The following is a 16,179-nucleotide window of genomic DNA, read 5'->3' as shown; positions in this document are numbered from 1 at the left end:
AAACTTTTATATTATCGATATAGGTCTAATGAATAGTTGATCAGCACAATTGTTTGCCTCTTTAAAGACGTGTTTGAAAATAATTGTTTGGTTTCTCATAGCAAGTTCTTTGAGTTTGTTGATAATATTAGTGAGTGGATGATTAATAGGGAACTTGTTATAGATGAGCATGAGTGCTTTAATAAAATCAAAATGGATGTTGACTTTGTTAAATTTTTTATTTTGGTAGATGATAAGATTTTTTAAGAATGCCCATGAGCTTAATGGCTACGCTAAGATGATATCCAAAGTATTTCGGGAAGCTTGTAAACCAATTTTCCCTGTTATCTCGGATGAGTCCACCACAAGCAGTCGCACCATATTTGTTTATTAACATGTTAATGTCAAGTCTAAACCATCTTGCTTTAGGGACACTATTTTGCTTTTGATCTATCACTTTAACGAGACAAATAGTTGAGTTTTAATTGAAGGTTAAAATCACTAAGAATATTTTGAATACTTGTAAAGGCAATATCTTTGTTCACGAAGCTTTCTTCAAAATAAATGTTTTTATATCTTTCCTTTCAAATGTTCAAGCATATATGAGCAAAGAATCTTTGCCAATGGATTTTTCTTATACTTGAATTTCTTACATCGTTCTTTGCATTTTAAAGTATGCATTCTTGCAATGGGATAGAAAGAAAGTATCAAGTTTAGTTTATTTCGCTATTTTCATCCAAACCTTTCTAACTTTTTGTAGTCTCTCAAAATATAAATAGATGAGTTCAAAGTGTTATAACTAAGAGGCATGAGACAAGGGTTGGCATCATTAAAGTAGCTAAACTTAGATTATAGGTGATTCCAAATTGCTTTAAAAAAAAAGATTTTATTTTTTCATAAGTAAGTTATTTTTAAATTTTAAACCAAATATTAAAGTTGATGTTGTTTCTATGGTTTTCAATAATTTTATGATCTCCAATAAAGAACATCATCATCTACAAGGAGATTGGGAGATACGACAAGTTGATAATATCCTGGTGAAAATATCTATGCAATCAAGCTACTTTCTAACCACTTGCAACAACGATAAACTAATAGCATCTTTTATGCTTGTTTTTATATAATATGGCGTCTTATTTAAAAATTAAAGGTTGACTAATTTATTTATTAATTTTTTTTTAAAATCTGTTAATTATACATTAAAATATTAAAAATATTTTATATTTTATAATAAATAGAGTAAATGTTATCATAAAAAAATATTTATATACAAGTAATTAATTTAATTAAATGCATCTTAAACTGGTCATCTTCGAGGAAAAAATTGAAAAGGTGATGGTCTCCTATTTTACGAGATGAATTAGGTTGGATAGAAATGAACGATGGCCTGGCGGCTTTGGGTGCAGCACTTGTAGCCGGCGACTGAGAGAGTTGACGTAGAACAGGGAATCGTTGCGGTGGTGACAGGGGAGCTGCCGGAGGTGGGACAAAAATTCGGTGGCTGGGGCGAACATTTGGGCGAGAACTATTCGGGATAGCCAGGGGGTGAGGGAATTCGGTGCTGCGAGAGGCGATCGGCGCCGGATTTGATAGCGGTGATAGAGGCAGTAGGAAACTTGTTGGTTATAGTGGTTGGACGGAGCAATTTTTGCGTTCAAGGTTCGGATTCCCTAAACCTAAATCTTTCTTTTCATCAAACAATTCAGTGATGCGATTATAGTTGTTCTCTTTGGTTATTGCATTTGTGTGGAGCATGAGATTTTCGTTTGAGTTGAATCGGTCAATTTGCTTGACGTTCGGCCATGCAATTCTGTTATGCTCTTTGCAAATGATTTTTCTCTCTCTGAAAATGGTAAGAATATTTAAGTTTTATTTTTCAAATCCATGCAAATATTTAAATGTTTGTTAGTTTTCAGCCTGTTTCACTTCTTCTGGGCAAATCCGATACAAATGCCTCTTTACTTTATCAATTTGTTCTGCGTCTTCTCTTATTTTTTTTAGCGGGGCCAGATTGTTATTTTCGAACAAGACCTTGCGTATTTCTGTCTTTCAAGAGCTTATCTACTACTACTCTTGATTAGGTGGTTTATGCTACACTTCGGATTTGCCCCATCAAATGTTGATTTCACGAACTAAAGACTTGCAACGCCGACGCCTAGATCCTTTTCGGACGTAAATTTGGTGCGTTCCTCCGATTTAACCTTGTATTTTAGAAACTATTACAGTTTAACTGAGATATTCAACGGTTAACTTATAGTTGTGAGGTTTATCCCACTAACATCACCCTCTGGACTGTAGATATGAATCAAGTATTTAACACTATCCTTCCGTTGAACTTGATCAATCCCATGAGTGATTTTTTGTTCAAATTCATCTTCCAAGTTGAAGATGACGATTCATGCAGTGACATCCGGAGACAGTTTTTATGTTAATGAGTGAAAGCAGGCGATTAGCATGAAGCATAATCTCTGAACTTTGCAGCCTATTCTTATGCGGTGCTTTTGTTAAACTAACTTCATAGAAAATGTGTTCTTTTCCTCCCCTTTTCTCTTAATTTGTAGTAACTATTGGTGAGATGCAAGATCCAAGGATTCCTGTGCCAGAAGAAATCTTGAATCCTAAATCACGTAAGAAGAAGAGCTCAACCCAGAGAGCATCTTTATTTCAGCTACAAGGGAATAATGTCAAAGAAGCACAGGCACCTCTGCCACTAAAATCAGGACACAGGGGTTCCAAGAGAAACTTGATGACTGAGATATCACCCACTTTTCAGAAACCAGAGGGTTCAAACTCAGATTCACTGCCAGACTCCTCTTCGGCTGGAAATGATTACCGAGCATTGAGGCGAAAGTATCTAATGCTGGAAGATGAGAGCTTTGCATTAGGGAGAGAGCTAAAAGAGGTTGAAGACGAGGTAAAGACACTTGAAGATGAGAAGCTTGTACTGCTGGATCAGCTTGTTGTGTTGGAAGGCCTCGTGGATCCTTCAGAGATGCAGCCTAATTAGGTTTTATGAATTGCAATTGTCTAGAATGTTTGTATATGGTCTTCATCTTCCAATAGAGCAATCCATTTGTTATGATAAAATGCCTGAATAGGCGCCGTTTGTATAGCTCTTTAGAAATTGAAAGATAAAAAATTACGTTTGTAGAAATCAGACAAGTAATTTATGCTTGAAGTCTGAACTCCTTTGTTACTTTTCACTTGTGACTCAGATAGATTCTTAATACCTCTTCTGTTCTTTTCTGTTTTTCACCCTTTTCATTACTAAAATGAGAGTAAAAAAGACAAACAAGTCAAAGCGGTCCAAATATTTTGGGCTCTGAGTTTTTGCAGGTCAAAACTTATCCAATTCAAAGTGAGCCAACCCAAGCTCACTATTAAAATAGTATAAATGGATGAATGAAACTGTCTTTTTTTGTTTTTTTCTTAATTAATTGAGTGATGGTCTCATTGATCCGACTGTCTGGATCAATTTGCGTCTCAAAACATTGGTCCACTCTCCAACATTTGGATAAAAGGGTGTTAACATGTATGGTCACATGACGAATCACCTAAGTAGAACCTCAACTTGTAATTATTGGAAAACGGACAATGAAAGGATAGTGGAAATCGGCTACCAATTCTAGGACGCTGGTGATCTTTTAATGATGGACAATTCTATATCAAAGTTGCCTACAAAGACACTGAGAAAGCCAAACGATTAAAAGAGAAAGAAAAAATAGGGCCCATCTATTTGGGCGACCATTCATTTTTGGGGGAAAAATCAGAACTTAATCAGAAGCAAAGGAATTGGCATGGAACAATGGATTTGTCCTTTGAATTTCAACTCTGTCAACTTTTTGTTTCATATTCTAGAAGCCAAGATGAACTTATTGGCTACTAATCAAATGAGCACACACTTTGAATGGTGACTACCTCAAATTGGTTGGATTAGATTAGATGTTAATGGCTCTTTTAACCAAAGATGACATGCAATTTTTGGGGGCCTTATTTGAGACCACAACGATAATTGGATTAAGGGTCTCTACAAAAGAAACCTACTTTTTTTTCCAACACTAATGCTGAGCTTGTGAGTTAGGTTTTGTTTAGATGGAGGAAAAAGTCAGAAGGAAATAAGAAGAGAAGACTAAGAGAAGACATTTAAAGGAATAGTAATCTTTCAGGAAAAAAAGGAAAAGAAAAGAAATAGTAACTTTTTTTTTTTTTGGGTTACATTTTAAGAGTTTTTCTTCTTACTTATCTACTTTTTTTTTTTTGCCTCATCCAAACAATGGGTTAAGGTTGTATTAGACTCAAGGACATGAAAAGAGTCGAAGTCTTCAATAATAGGACATTTGACAAAAGCTTCTAGACTTGTACAAAATGAACATTCCATGAATAATCTATTTATTAACACTATCAGAAATGTTACAGACTTCATTGTGAAGGATTTGATTGTTACCTATAATTATACTTTTACAGAGATAAATAAGTACATTGATTGGTTAGCTCATTCGGCTAATTATATCAGTTTCACTATTTGACTTCTTAACACTCTTATTAAGAATGTAGAGATCTCCTAACGGCCTATTTGACTTAGTGTTCTGTTTTCTTCTGCATGTTAATGCGTAAAAAAAAAAAAAAACAGAGTAATGTGGTGGAAAAGTATGTGTAAAAATTAAAAAGGGTGAGAAACAGCTGCCTTTGGAAGAAGACAATATAATTAGCCAAGTAACCTCACAAGATTAAGGCATAAAGATTAATTTTTTTGAATGAGCACTGAAAAGGCCATTTGTGACCCTAATCATTAGCATTGATAGTATACCCTACTAAAATATATTTATAAATTTATCTCTCATTTTTGCACACATAATGGTATTTTACTTACTTGAATTAGATTGAATGATAAATATTCTCATTTCTAAAACAAATGGCGGAGAATTTTATTTTTGACTTTCATGCATGAAGTGAACTTAATTGAGAGGAATTTATCATTTATCTTTTGCATCTTAAGAGATATTAGTATCTGTTGCTAGTGAAGAAATACTCCTGAACTTAAAAAAAATTATGCATCGAGTTTAACTTATATATCAAAATCATGTGTAACTTTAAGTTTATTGATTATTGTTTGGCCAAAAAACTATTATTGAACTTTTTTTACACACACATCAAGTTTGTAATTGTAACCTAATGCGGCTAGTTATATTTCTAAAATGGAACCAAATATCATTAAATTTTGATATATAAAACTACTTAATTTTTTTTTTAATTTTGACTCCTATTTTTTTCCTCATTGGTGTTCCAATTGTATAACGTTACAATTCTATTAGATTCTATGATATCAAACTTTACCATAGAAGCAAATTAATATGAAGACTTTATTAATGAGTAATTTGTAAGTACTTTTTAAATTTAAAAGCATATATTGGTCCTGATAAGCCTTTGGAATTCAATTTATCTAAACTTCTTTCTACCAAAAAAAAACCTCTAAACTTATTGGAACTGGGGTGGCTTATGAGCGTCGGCAAGTAAAGCAGTATCATGTAAAGCATTTTACAAAAAAAAAAAAATTGAGAATTAGAATGAATAATTATTAAAAGCTGACAATTTATGATTTGAAAACAAAAATTGAATCTGTTATACCTGCAATTATCATGGTGCATTGAAAAATATTTACGGAATTGCTTATGGCCGTTTTATAAGTAACTTACGATTGACTTAAGTGATTAAGCAAGTTATAAGTGTGGTTGCAGTTAATCACACCCCAGCATCATCCTCCATGAACAAGTTATCGATGGTCAGAATATATTAAAAAAAAAAAAGCAACAAAATAACATATAGGTTCTGTGGAGGTGACATATTTACAGATAAATTTTACAAAATTTAAAAATTACAGTTAGGTTTTTTAAAATTTGAATATAATTTAAAATTTGAATAAAGAAAATAATGTTCCTATTATATATATATATATATTATATCAATCAAATAATTTACAACCATTTTATTAATAATTTATAATTATAACTTAAACTTTTTATAATTATAACTTCATATATTTAATAATTAAATTGATTAGCTTAATTATAGAATATGTAAAGTTACATTTACAAAAAGTTAAAGTTATAGTTATAAATTACTAATAAAATTATTGTAAATAATTAATGTTAAACTTTTTTAGTAATACATGATTGTTTAACTATTAGATATGTGAAGTTACAGTTGTAAAAAATTAAAATTATAGTTATAAATTATTGATAAAATAGTTATAAATTAATTATTTAATTAATGTAATGTATGTTTAATAGAGGTATTATTATTTTTATAGTCTAATTTAAAATCATACTTAGGTCTTAAGAAATTTGGCTGTGATTTTTTAATTTTATGAGATTTATTTGTGAATAATTCTACTCCACGGGTCCTATATGTAATGTTTTCAAAAAAATTCATGTTTATAAGAAATAAAGATTTTTTATTTAGATAAGTCCTACGTTTCATTAATTCTAAAATTAAAGTAATCATTACATCATCACCAACCCAAGATGCGATTGAAAGTTTGAAAACCATTGCATTTTAAGAAATATATCTAAGACATAATGATTAAAACATTACATGATTATGACATCACACATTTGCACGTAAGATGGCTTCATGTTATATTTATTATCAATTATTGCAATATTAACATTCATAAACTTCTCCATTTAAGTAATTTGATTAAGACCACAAATTTTTAAATGACTTAATTAAAGATAATTCATTTTGGTGTTGTTAGGAAGTCTAAATCTCAAATGTTTAATAACCGTTATATCATCATCTGGATAACAACTAAAAAACATGTACTCGTATTCTCACAAAAAAGCTTTAGCAAAATTATTCACTAATTACTTTTAATTGTGCATAGACCATCCTAGACCTGGCTGGAAAATGGCTAGGCCAAGGTTATGGATAAGACTTCACAGAATAAAAATTTGACTGTTAAAAATACTAACAAAAAGAATGAATGATAATTTAATATTATTCATGAAAAATTGTAGCATACTCTCTCTTATATTATTTACAAGTCACTTTAACATATTTAATTTTACTAAAAATCCAAAAATAATAAAAACTTTAAAACTCATTAATACTCTAAAAATTTAATAAATTTTCAACTTTGTTCCTATTAAATATACATATTTTATTAATATATTTTTTTCTCACCAATATTTAATAAAGATAGAAGAGAAAACTTGTAATAAAAAGTTACACGCTTTATAAATAAGATTAAAAAAATTCTTCTCCCTCTATCTTATAAATAGTTTTGGAATATGATGGTTTTTGCAATGCATAAGATTTGAATTATATGCACATTCTACGCTTGTAGTAGTAAGAGGCATCAATGTATCATTGTTTAACTTCATATTCTGTCATTAGTGTTCGCTGTTCCAATTGTATAAATGTGGTCTGCATCAAGATTTCAGCATGAATCTTGTTCCAGTGACTATATGGATCACTATTAACAAAGATTCTAAGCTAATTCAAATATTAACAAGTAATTGTTAATTTGTTACCAAACCATCCCAAGGTTCGCTGGTGCCCCCCGGACAACTAGAGGACTTGTGACCTGTGATCTTCTGTTCTTCCAGGACAAGAAGCCAAATTCATAGCCCTTCGAGGGAGCAACTACTTTGAAATTCACCATGAACTTGATTTTCTGCCCAACTCTTGTAAAATTAAGCTGGTTTGGCACAACAGTGACATTAACTCCAGCAGGAGAAGACACTTCAGATTTGTATATACTTCTTGCCTCTCCAACATTAGTCACAGTTCGAGATACTGTAAAGTTGTCTTTGAGATTGGGCACTATAATAGATGGATAGTTGAGGTCAGAGGCAGTTTTGAATTTTCTATGGCCATGACATGTGCTGTTGTCTCTGGTAATAAGCCGGAGCGACTTGTCATCGTAATTTAGGGAGCAGAGGAACTCTATGTAATCTTCTGACTTTATATCATAGATGAGACCAGGATTCAGAACACTTGCCGGGTTCACAAAGCCTGATCCATAATCAAATGCATTAGCCTTTCTTCGTCCAGGATCTGCTCTGATTGGTCCTTGTTGTTTGTCCAGAGTTGTAGCTGTGCATATCATACTCATGATTAATTTCCTGAAAGGAAGTAGTGAAGCTTGTGCACTGTGAGAGCATGTGCCGTAATCCTTCTTTCGTCCCAATGTAAGTTCTATATAAAATGTATCTTAAACGAGGATAACTATATATATATATATATATATGTATATATATTTTTCTTTGATAAATAAAAGCATTTTTCATTATTTCTAAATAATTTTAAAAATATTGGTTGGGTTAGGCAAACCCGGCAGAAACAATTGAGCGTTAGGCTGGCCTGAACTGCATGTCAAGCTGGGCAACAGGCTATGGTGATGCCCAGCCCATGTGCACCCTAATTTCAGTGATTTTTTTATGCAATGTTTGGTAGGTAGAAAAGTGTTCTCTGAAAAGAAAATGGTAAGTGCACCTATCGTATTTTCTTTCTAGATACATTCTGTTTTCTTTCTAGGAAACATTTTTCCGTACCAAATATTCACTAAGACGCCAATAATGTCTAAGGAGTCTTATAACAATAAGATTAAGAAGAAACTCGCAACATTAGATTATATAGAACCCAGGAAAAAGACAATTACTTTTTACTACCATAATGCTATACCAGTTGTCATGATGGCTGATTTGATTGCAGATGAAGACCATGAAGGATGAACAGTTTTGACTAAGGCTGCAATTCCAGTTATATGGGGACAGGACATGGAGGTTCCAGAGAGAATGTTATACATCATGTTTCCTTTAGCTGGAGACCATGCTGCAAGGATGTTCAATCCCGGAGCTGTCACATCAGGCTATGCAGCAGCAAAGTCAAAACTCACAAGTCTTCCAAGAATGAAGTATATGAAGTGATATTTGCCAAATAATTCAAGAGCCATAATAAATTTCTCCACTTCACACATTTTTAATGAGAATACTACCTTCAAAATTTCTGGAGTTAAAGAGTTGGGACCTTTAGAAGAAAACGCTGCCACAAGGGGTGCAGGTTGAGTACCAAACACTGTCTTCGATCTAAAAATCCTTGAAGTGGGTTTACTGTTCAGCATAATAGAAAGCTAGATGAGAAAGAATCTGAGAGCGCTCAAAAGAAATGTCCATGTTTTCGAAACAAACCGTGTGCTATTAACATAGGACAGAATCATTTCTCCAGTTTTCCTTCCAACGATGGCTGAAGGAATTACAAATGGGATGGCAACATTGAGATCCAACTCATCAATAAGTATCATCCCCACACCTCCAGCCTGTTTCACCACCTCACTCTTTGCTAGTTTGGACTCTGTCGAGCTCTCTGCATGTCGACACACCAGAACATTCCCTTTTGCCTTGGACTCATTCAGGGAACTGTCTAAACAATAACTACAGAAACAAACAGAACAGAGGAAAAAAAATATATTTAAGGCAACATTTTGCACCAATCTTTATATAGATCCCACTTTCAAGTTTCAACAACCTTGTGCTTCACCTGGATTGATAAGGAGTGAAATACCCTGCGAAGGCTTCAGATGCGGGAAGTATCCTTGTGTTGGCTTTCATTTCCAAGAGACTCAGACTCTCACCCTGTTTCAATCACACAGTACTTGTCATGGAGTGATTTCTGAGCAAAAAATCTATCAATGTAAAGTGATCAGAATTACCTTGATGTTAGCTCCATTTCCTAATCTAATATCAGAAATGAAATCCCTGTCTGTTGAGCTAGCAGCAACCGTGATCATCCATGGTGCAAGATTCGTAGCAGAACCAGGGTTTCCATTATTCCCAGCCGATGAGACCACAAGCACTCCATGACTAGCAGCATGAAACGACCCCACAGATATGGCATCACTGAAATAGTCTCCTTGGGGAGCTTCAGGACCGAGAGAGAGAGACAGAATGTGAACCCCATCTCGGATGGCATCATCAAAGGCAGCTAGCAAGTCTGCGTCATAGCATCCTGAGTCCCAGCAAGTTTTGTACACAGCAATCCTAGCCATTGGTGCCCCTCCCCTAGCTTTTCCAGCTCCTAATCCCTTGTAACTCATGTTTGCCACGTGGCACCCTGCGGCTATTGAGGCGGTGTGGCTGCCATGGCCAGAGCTATCCCTGGGAGATTTGAAAGAAACTTTTTTCTCTAGCCCTTCCTCTGCTTCAAATCCACTGGCATAGTATCTAGCTCCAATCACTTTCCTATGCCATTAATTATCGACCAATGAAAATAACACGACTACAAAACCAAAATCAATAAAATTAAACGATGAAGATAAAGTTCAAACCAAAAACCTGTTGCAAGATGAAGCATTGAAAGCTTCTCCTGTTTGACAATGTCCCTTCCATTCGGATGGCACTGGAGGCATGCTGGAGTCTTTAAAACTTGGGGATTCAGGCCAAATTCCTGTTTGAATAGTGATCATGATTCGAGTTAAATCAACTGTGCTTCTCATTTATTGACACCAAACCATTAATTATGGTTTGCCACACAAAGGAGCAGTTTTAGTAAGCCTTTAATTAAATATATATATATATATATATATCTCTGTTTTTGTTTTCTGCTTAATATTTGGTCGTGTAATTTGATCAACAGCAAAATAGGAAACGCCAATACGTATGGAATACTCTCACTTTTGATTTATTAAACTCTCCACATAAGACGATTTAACAATTACATTTATCATATATGAGCGAAATCCTTTCAAAGATCTAATAGTGCTAAACTGTAAACAAATTGGATTATGTTTTAATTAAAACACTTGATAATAAGAAGTTAAAAATGCATATGGGTTTTCAATTTGACTAAGATTAGCAAAGATAAAATTTGCCAAAAGGGAAGAAGACAAGTCTTCTGATGTTGAATTTTTTAAAAACTTTTGCTCTTAAGGGACAACTGATAAAATGAGAGTGGGAAAGAGACACAGTTTCTACCATCAAAGTAATTAATAAAACATGGAAATGCTTGAAGGGACCGATGGGAATGCCTGAATGAACTTGTAACGAACTAGTGAAAAGGGAGTTTGCTTCGTAGAAGTAATAAAGAATCTTACTAAAACTAGTAACGCTGCTCACCCGTATCAATAAAGCCAATTATCACATTTGCTTGGTTTCTGGTGGAGTGCCCAAAAATCTCCATGCTTTTGTCGTCTGGAAGTCCGATAAAATCCCAGGAATGAGTTGTGTGCAGAATTCTCTTAGAATTGGGGAAAACAGAGACTACTCCGGGCATATCTGTCAGCATTAAATTAGATTACAGAAGCAATTGATTTGCGAGCCTTACAAAGCAATTACAAACTGAAAAGTAGAAAGAAAGAGAAATAAAAAGAAATTACCAGAAATTTGGGAAGCTTGTTCAACAGTCAACTTGGCTGCGAAGCCTTTGAAGCCATGTCTGTAGCTATAAACATGAGAAGCATGTGCCTCCTCAACACTGCTCAACGTTACAAATAGGGAACGAAGAAAATCAAGCATCTGAATTAAAGGAGAAGGGTACGGATACTTTTAGAAAAGAGGAAAACTAGCATAAGCTCTTACCTCCCTCTGTGAACAGCAGTAAGCATTTGATGGTTTTGCTTCAGAATATCATCAGGATCTTCACCAGTTTTGCTTCCCATGTATACTACATAAACCTGCCATACAATCCAAAATTAAATCATCCCCAAAACCCAGAACGGAATAGTTACAGTTTGATTCTACCTTAGAAGAGAAGCAAAAGCTAGTTTCTGCAGCAATAACCGCAAGAAACAGATAAGCGATGGCAGTATGGCTTCTAGCATAACTAGAATCAAACATATCGGAAGACGAAGCAAACAAGTAGAACCAGTACGTATATAACCAAAGATGAAACAATAGCAGAAATTGGCTACAAATTTAAGCCTTGGAGGAAACAAGACGAAGCCATTTTTTTTAAATGCAAAAATAATGAGGAGTAGTGTGGTGGCAAAGTTTAATGTGTAAAATGAGCGAGAGTGTCTGTTGCTTTTGGATGAAGCCGAGAAAACCGCAAAGCGTCAAGGAATAAAGATACATTTTGGGCGAGCAGTTACCAAGGCCATTGTGAACCTCAGAAGCCGGGATTGATACCTTACTAGACTATATTAAAATTTTGTCATTTATTCCTCGTAAATAATAATTAAGTTCACACTTCAGACATCAAATTTACTCTAAGAAAAAGTGGATCACTTTTGGACAAAAGAAAAAAAAAGAAAAACTAAATCATTAAATAAATATTTATTACAAAGGACATAAAAATTATAATTAAACTAAGCATTAAAAACAGTGAATTTGCCTTGATTATCAGATTTGGTCCCATATTTAATTTTAAAAAAAATTAATCTTTTAGTCCCTCAACTTTTAACTCATTTATAAGTCAGTCTTTCAACTATGACTCGCTGCGACTCAGTCCCTCAACTATAACTCGTTGCAACTCAATCCCTTAACTTTTGATTTGCCTATAACTCAATCCTTATTTTTTAATTTTTTTAAATTTTTTTTATCAAATAAGAGGGATAAAAAAATGCTCATATATTATTTTAAAATACCCTCTTCTTATTCATTAATGTGAGATATAAGTTAACATGAAAAAAAAAATTAACAAAAGTTAAGGGACTAATTTGTAAGTGATTCAAAAGTTAAGGGATTGAGTTATATGCAAGTTATAGTTGAGGGATTGAGTCACAGCGAGTCATAATTGAGAGATTGAGTTATAAGTGACTTAAAAGTTAGAAGACTAAAAGATTAATTTTCTTTTTAATTTTTGTCCGTTAAGATCTAAAGTTTTATAAAACTAAGTTTTATCCATTAAAAACGGTGAATTTGCCTGCAAACAATAACGTTTAGGCTTAGCCCCGCTATCTAACACCACAAGACTACTATGCTCTAGGATTAAATAAAAAAAAAATTCAAAAAATTAAAAATTCCAATAGAAGAAAAGATGATGAATTAATAGTGCTACGAAAATGGAGATCTAATCACGACTGATACTTAATTTAACAAATACTTAATTGGAGTCGGAACCGATGCCTTCTCGCTTTCCTCATCCCACGCGCATTAGGCCGTACGCCATCCTCTGAAATTTTCTTAACTACATCTGAACACGATAATCATTTTTACCATTTTTATTGCGCACCTCAGCTCGGAGCTTGCGTCAAAGCATTCTGTTTTCTCATCGCATTTCTCTGACTTAAATCACAGACTCAGCGATCAATTTCGTTTTGAATGACAGATTCATGTGATGAACGGGCGAGCAAGGGATATATATATTTGAAATTAGTTAAATAAGGTGAAGAATGTCCATGCTTGTAGTTTTGAATGGCTGGCTGGCTGGCTGGCTCGGCAAGCGTGGGTGGGGGCCTCCACTGCCCTCGCGTTCCTGCAAAACTAGATCTCCTTTCACCAAATGTTGTTGTGCCCTTGTCTGCCTGCCCCGACTCAATTTTATCCTACCCATTATTATTTACGTGTCCGCTCAACAAATATTAAAAAAAAAAAATACAACCGAACCCCAATATATATATATATATATATATTCAAGCGAGGGAACTGGAAATGATGGAGCGAGCACCAACCCGAGTCATGGGCGCAACAGTTTGCATCAACTTCCTTCCTTTACGCTTTTTCACTTGCCCGGGTCTATCCTAATTCCTGAGACAGCCTGTTTTTTTTACTCTCAAATCTCTTCGCACTGTTTAAAGACAACTTCTTAACACAAACTATATATGTCGGTCCCCATATTACTTCTCCGATCCTCTTCACAAGTCATTTCTATCAACCAGATTAATATCAGTATAAAAAAATATAAAAACTAAAAGTATGTAAAATTTTAAATATGTATTTATATAAAAAAATCAGAAAATAATGTCATATTATTTTTTTCTCTCATAAAGGTTAACTTTAAAAATATTTTTCAAATATTATTAAAAAAAACATTCCGCGACTTATAAATAAAATTAAATAAATTTTTTAAAATATGATTTTTAGATAGGATCGAAGGAAGTATAAATATATACGTGTCTTGGTGCCTTGTGTGTTTTTTCTCCCTCATTTTTTCTTTCTTATTTTCTCCTCCTATCAAGCGAAAATACATTTTTCCTCCTATCAAGGACATGTAAAAAACGGTAAGAAAGTAAGGTGGAACGCACAAAGAAAGACGTTTTGATTCCGGTCCGTATCTGGGGGATCATGCCATGGCAGGATGCTATTGGCTGCCCTGATATTGAGAGATTCTCAGGTGGATTTTTGGAGCCAAAATCACGAAGCTGAGATTAAAGTTGAATAAAAATACACAAAATTACATTATTTTAATTCGAGAAAACAAAATTATTAATATCTATAATTTTAAATTTACTTTTAGTTTCTTAATTTTTTTAATATTTTTAGTTTTTATAAGGACTCAATACACAAAAGTTATAGAAATTTAAATAACAAATGTTATACAATTTTACTGAAACTATAAGAATTGAAAATAATTAAAAAACTATAAGAACAAAAAAGTAAAATTTGATGAAATTATAAGAATAAGTGATTATGTTTTTCTCTTTACTTATATATGAAAAGCCATAAATTTATAATATTTTAATGTTTATAATTTTTTTTTGGTAGAGAAAGAGAACGTTTATAAATTTTTCAAAAAAAAAAAAAAATCATCAAAGGGGACGTTAGATTTTTCGCTTCATCCTTCCCTTCTTCACGTTAGTTTGCTTTCGTTGCTTTTGGGTGATAGAGTGTACTTGTAAACGCTGATTTCCCTTCTCCAAATTAGGGGCATTTTAAAGTTAAAAAAAAAAAAAAAATAAATGAGGGGCATTTTCATCATTTGATCTCAAAAGATAATAGCACTTAAAAGTTTGTAAGCCTGCAGAATAAATACATATTTTTTTGTCTTGTTTACCACAATGTTGCTTAAGTGGGCCCTATTTTGCTTTCGTCCCCTTTTCTTTGGGTTTTTGCACATGCTGATTTCCCTTCTCTAAATTAGGGGCCTTTTATAGTTAAAAAAAAAATCAGGAGCATTTTTGTCATTTGATATCAAAAGATAATTACACTTAAGATCTTTAGGTTTGCAAAATAAATTCAAAGTCTGAGAGGACTCTATTTATAAAATTGAATATAAACAAGTTAGCATTCTATAGATGATTTCAACTTCTACATCTACAACTTCAGACTTATTAGACTATCTGTTGTTGGTGACTTTTTCTCTTAGGAAAGACTTGGCATCAAGGGGAGGTTTGATTGGTCATTTTGCAATGATGATTGGGTGGATTCATTTCCTACTCTTAAGGCCTTTTACCTTTTGAAATGCAAATCTAATCGTTGTGTCGTTCTCCTCTCTAATTATGGTCACACTCCCAAGAAAACTTCCACGAGGCATTTTAGCTACAATGCTTCCTAGTCTATTGAAGAAGAGTTCCACAACATTGTTCTTTAGGAGTCTCGGATTGATAGAAATTGGCTAGAGGGAATCCAATCCTTCTCTTCAAATGCTACCTGATGGGATAAACAGACTTTAGGTAATATTCCTCTCAAGAAAAAGAATATACCTAAAATTCTGGAGTGAATTGACAGACTCACATGCTCTAAAAACAAAATTGGCCTTTTCAAATTAGAACAATCTCTCTAGAAAGAATATAACAAGCTTATTACACAAGAGGAGTTTCTTTGGTGGCAAAAATATAGACAAAATTAGCTTCTATTTGGGGACAAAAACACCAAATTTTTCCACTCTTCAATTAACTTTAGAAGGAGGAGAGACTTAATCAATTATCTCATGAATGAAGAAAGGGTTTGGATTCACAATCATAATTCTTTAAAGGAGATGGCACTTGATTATGATGAAAATCTTTACTGTATTGATGGCACTTCTCATAAGGGATGCCCTAATGCAAATTTCCCCATATTGAGCACTGAGGCTCTTTATTTCATTCAAAATGATGTCATTGATCTGGAAATTAAGAACATGACCTTCTCTATGGGTGATTTCAAAGATCTTAGATCGGATGGCCTACAATCACACTTCTTTTCAAACCCAATGGAATCATGTTAAGAAAAAAAAAATCTATACTGTGGTTAAAGAAGTCTTCTCCAATCCTAGGAAAATGGCAGAATTCAACCATGCTAATATTGTCCTATTGTCGAAAGTAGATAACCCCACCATTGTGAA

The 16,179-nt window shown here is 33.4% G+C and overlaps 2 protein-coding genes across 5 annotated transcripts; one reads left to right on the top strand and one right to left on the bottom strand.

Annotated features, from left to right (window-relative positions):
- Positions 1 to 1,286: 1,286 nt before the first annotated feature.
- On the top strand, positions 1,287 to 3,182 carry LOC129295136 (uncharacterized). 3 transcript variants are annotated; one of them, XR_008589521.1, is made up of 3 exons: positions 1,287 to 1,638; positions 2,061 to 2,160; positions 2,278 to 2,546. XR_008589521.1 is itself a non-coding variant. In XM_054933609.1 (3 exons), exon 3 carries the CDS (start codon positions 2,555 to 2,557, stop codon positions 2,984 to 2,986), a length of 432 nt encoding a protein of 143 aa, XP_054789584.1. In that variant the 5' UTR covers positions 1,290 to 1,638; positions 2,061 to 2,160; positions 2,541 to 2,554; the 3' UTR covers positions 2,987 to 3,182. The 3 variants fall into 3 exon arrangements, 2 of the variants coding, with proteins under 2 accessions (XP_054789585.1, XP_054789584.1); XM_054933609.1 differs by having other exon boundaries at positions 1,290 to 1,638; positions 2,541 to 3,182; XM_054933610.1 differs by lacking the exon at positions 2,061 to 2,160 and having other exon boundaries at positions 1,288 to 1,638; positions 2,541 to 3,182.
- Positions 3,183 to 7,342: 4,160 nt separating this feature from the next.
- LOC129295137 (subtilisin-like serine-protease S) lies at positions 7,343 to 12,045 on the bottom strand. Of its 2 annotated transcripts, none has more exons than XM_054933611.1 (11): positions 11,718 to 12,045; positions 11,556 to 11,650; positions 11,354 to 11,451; positions 11,094 to 11,252; positions 10,314 to 10,425; positions 9,692 to 10,220; positions 9,520 to 9,614; positions 9,171 to 9,413; positions 8,978 to 9,092; positions 8,665 to 8,851; positions 7,343 to 8,076 (listed from the first exon to the last, which is right to left on the bottom strand). In XM_054933611.1, exons 1-11 carry the CDS (start codon positions 11,811 to 11,813, stop codon positions 7,508 to 7,510), a joined length of 2,298 nt encoding a protein of 765 aa, XP_054789586.1. In that variant the 5' UTR covers positions 11,814 to 12,045; the 3' UTR covers positions 7,343 to 7,507. The 2 variants fall into 2 exon arrangements, with proteins under 2 accessions (XP_054789586.1, XP_054789587.1); XM_054933612.1 differs by having other exon boundaries at positions 7,937 to 8,105.
- Between the last annotated feature and the right edge of the window lie 4,134 nt (positions 12,046 to 16,179).

Source organism: Prosopis cineraria, unplaced genomic scaffold (assembly GCF_029017545.1).
Source record: "Prosopis cineraria cultivar Desert tree isolate PC_DT_omini unplaced genomic scaffold, ASM2901754v1 PC54, whole genome shotgun sequence".
Taxonomy (NCBI): Eukaryota; Viridiplantae; Streptophyta; class Magnoliopsida; order Fabales; family Fabaceae; genus Prosopis; species Prosopis cineraria.
The sequence above is the reverse complement of the archived record's forward strand: the minus strand, read 5'-3'. Positions and strand labels throughout refer to the sequence as shown.

Bases quoted from the DNA above. Each gene is read 5' to 3' on its own strand.
- LOC129295136 (XM_054933610.1), top strand. From the start codon at position 2,555: ATGCAAGATCCAAGGATTCCTGTGCCAGAAGAAATCTTGAATCCTAAA.
- LOC129295137 (XM_054933611.1), bottom strand. From the start codon at position 11,813: ATGTTTGATTCTAGTTATGCTAGAAGCCATACTGCCATCGCTTATCTG. The intron at 11,651-11,717 runs GTAGAATCAAAC...ATTGTATGGCAG, and splicing joins GCTTTTGCTTCTCTTCTAAG to GTTTATGTAGTATACATGGG. The intron at 9,414-9,519 runs GTGAAGCACAAG...TTGTTTCTGTAG, and splicing joins TTCACTCCTTATCAATCCAG to TTATTGTTTAGACAGTTCCC.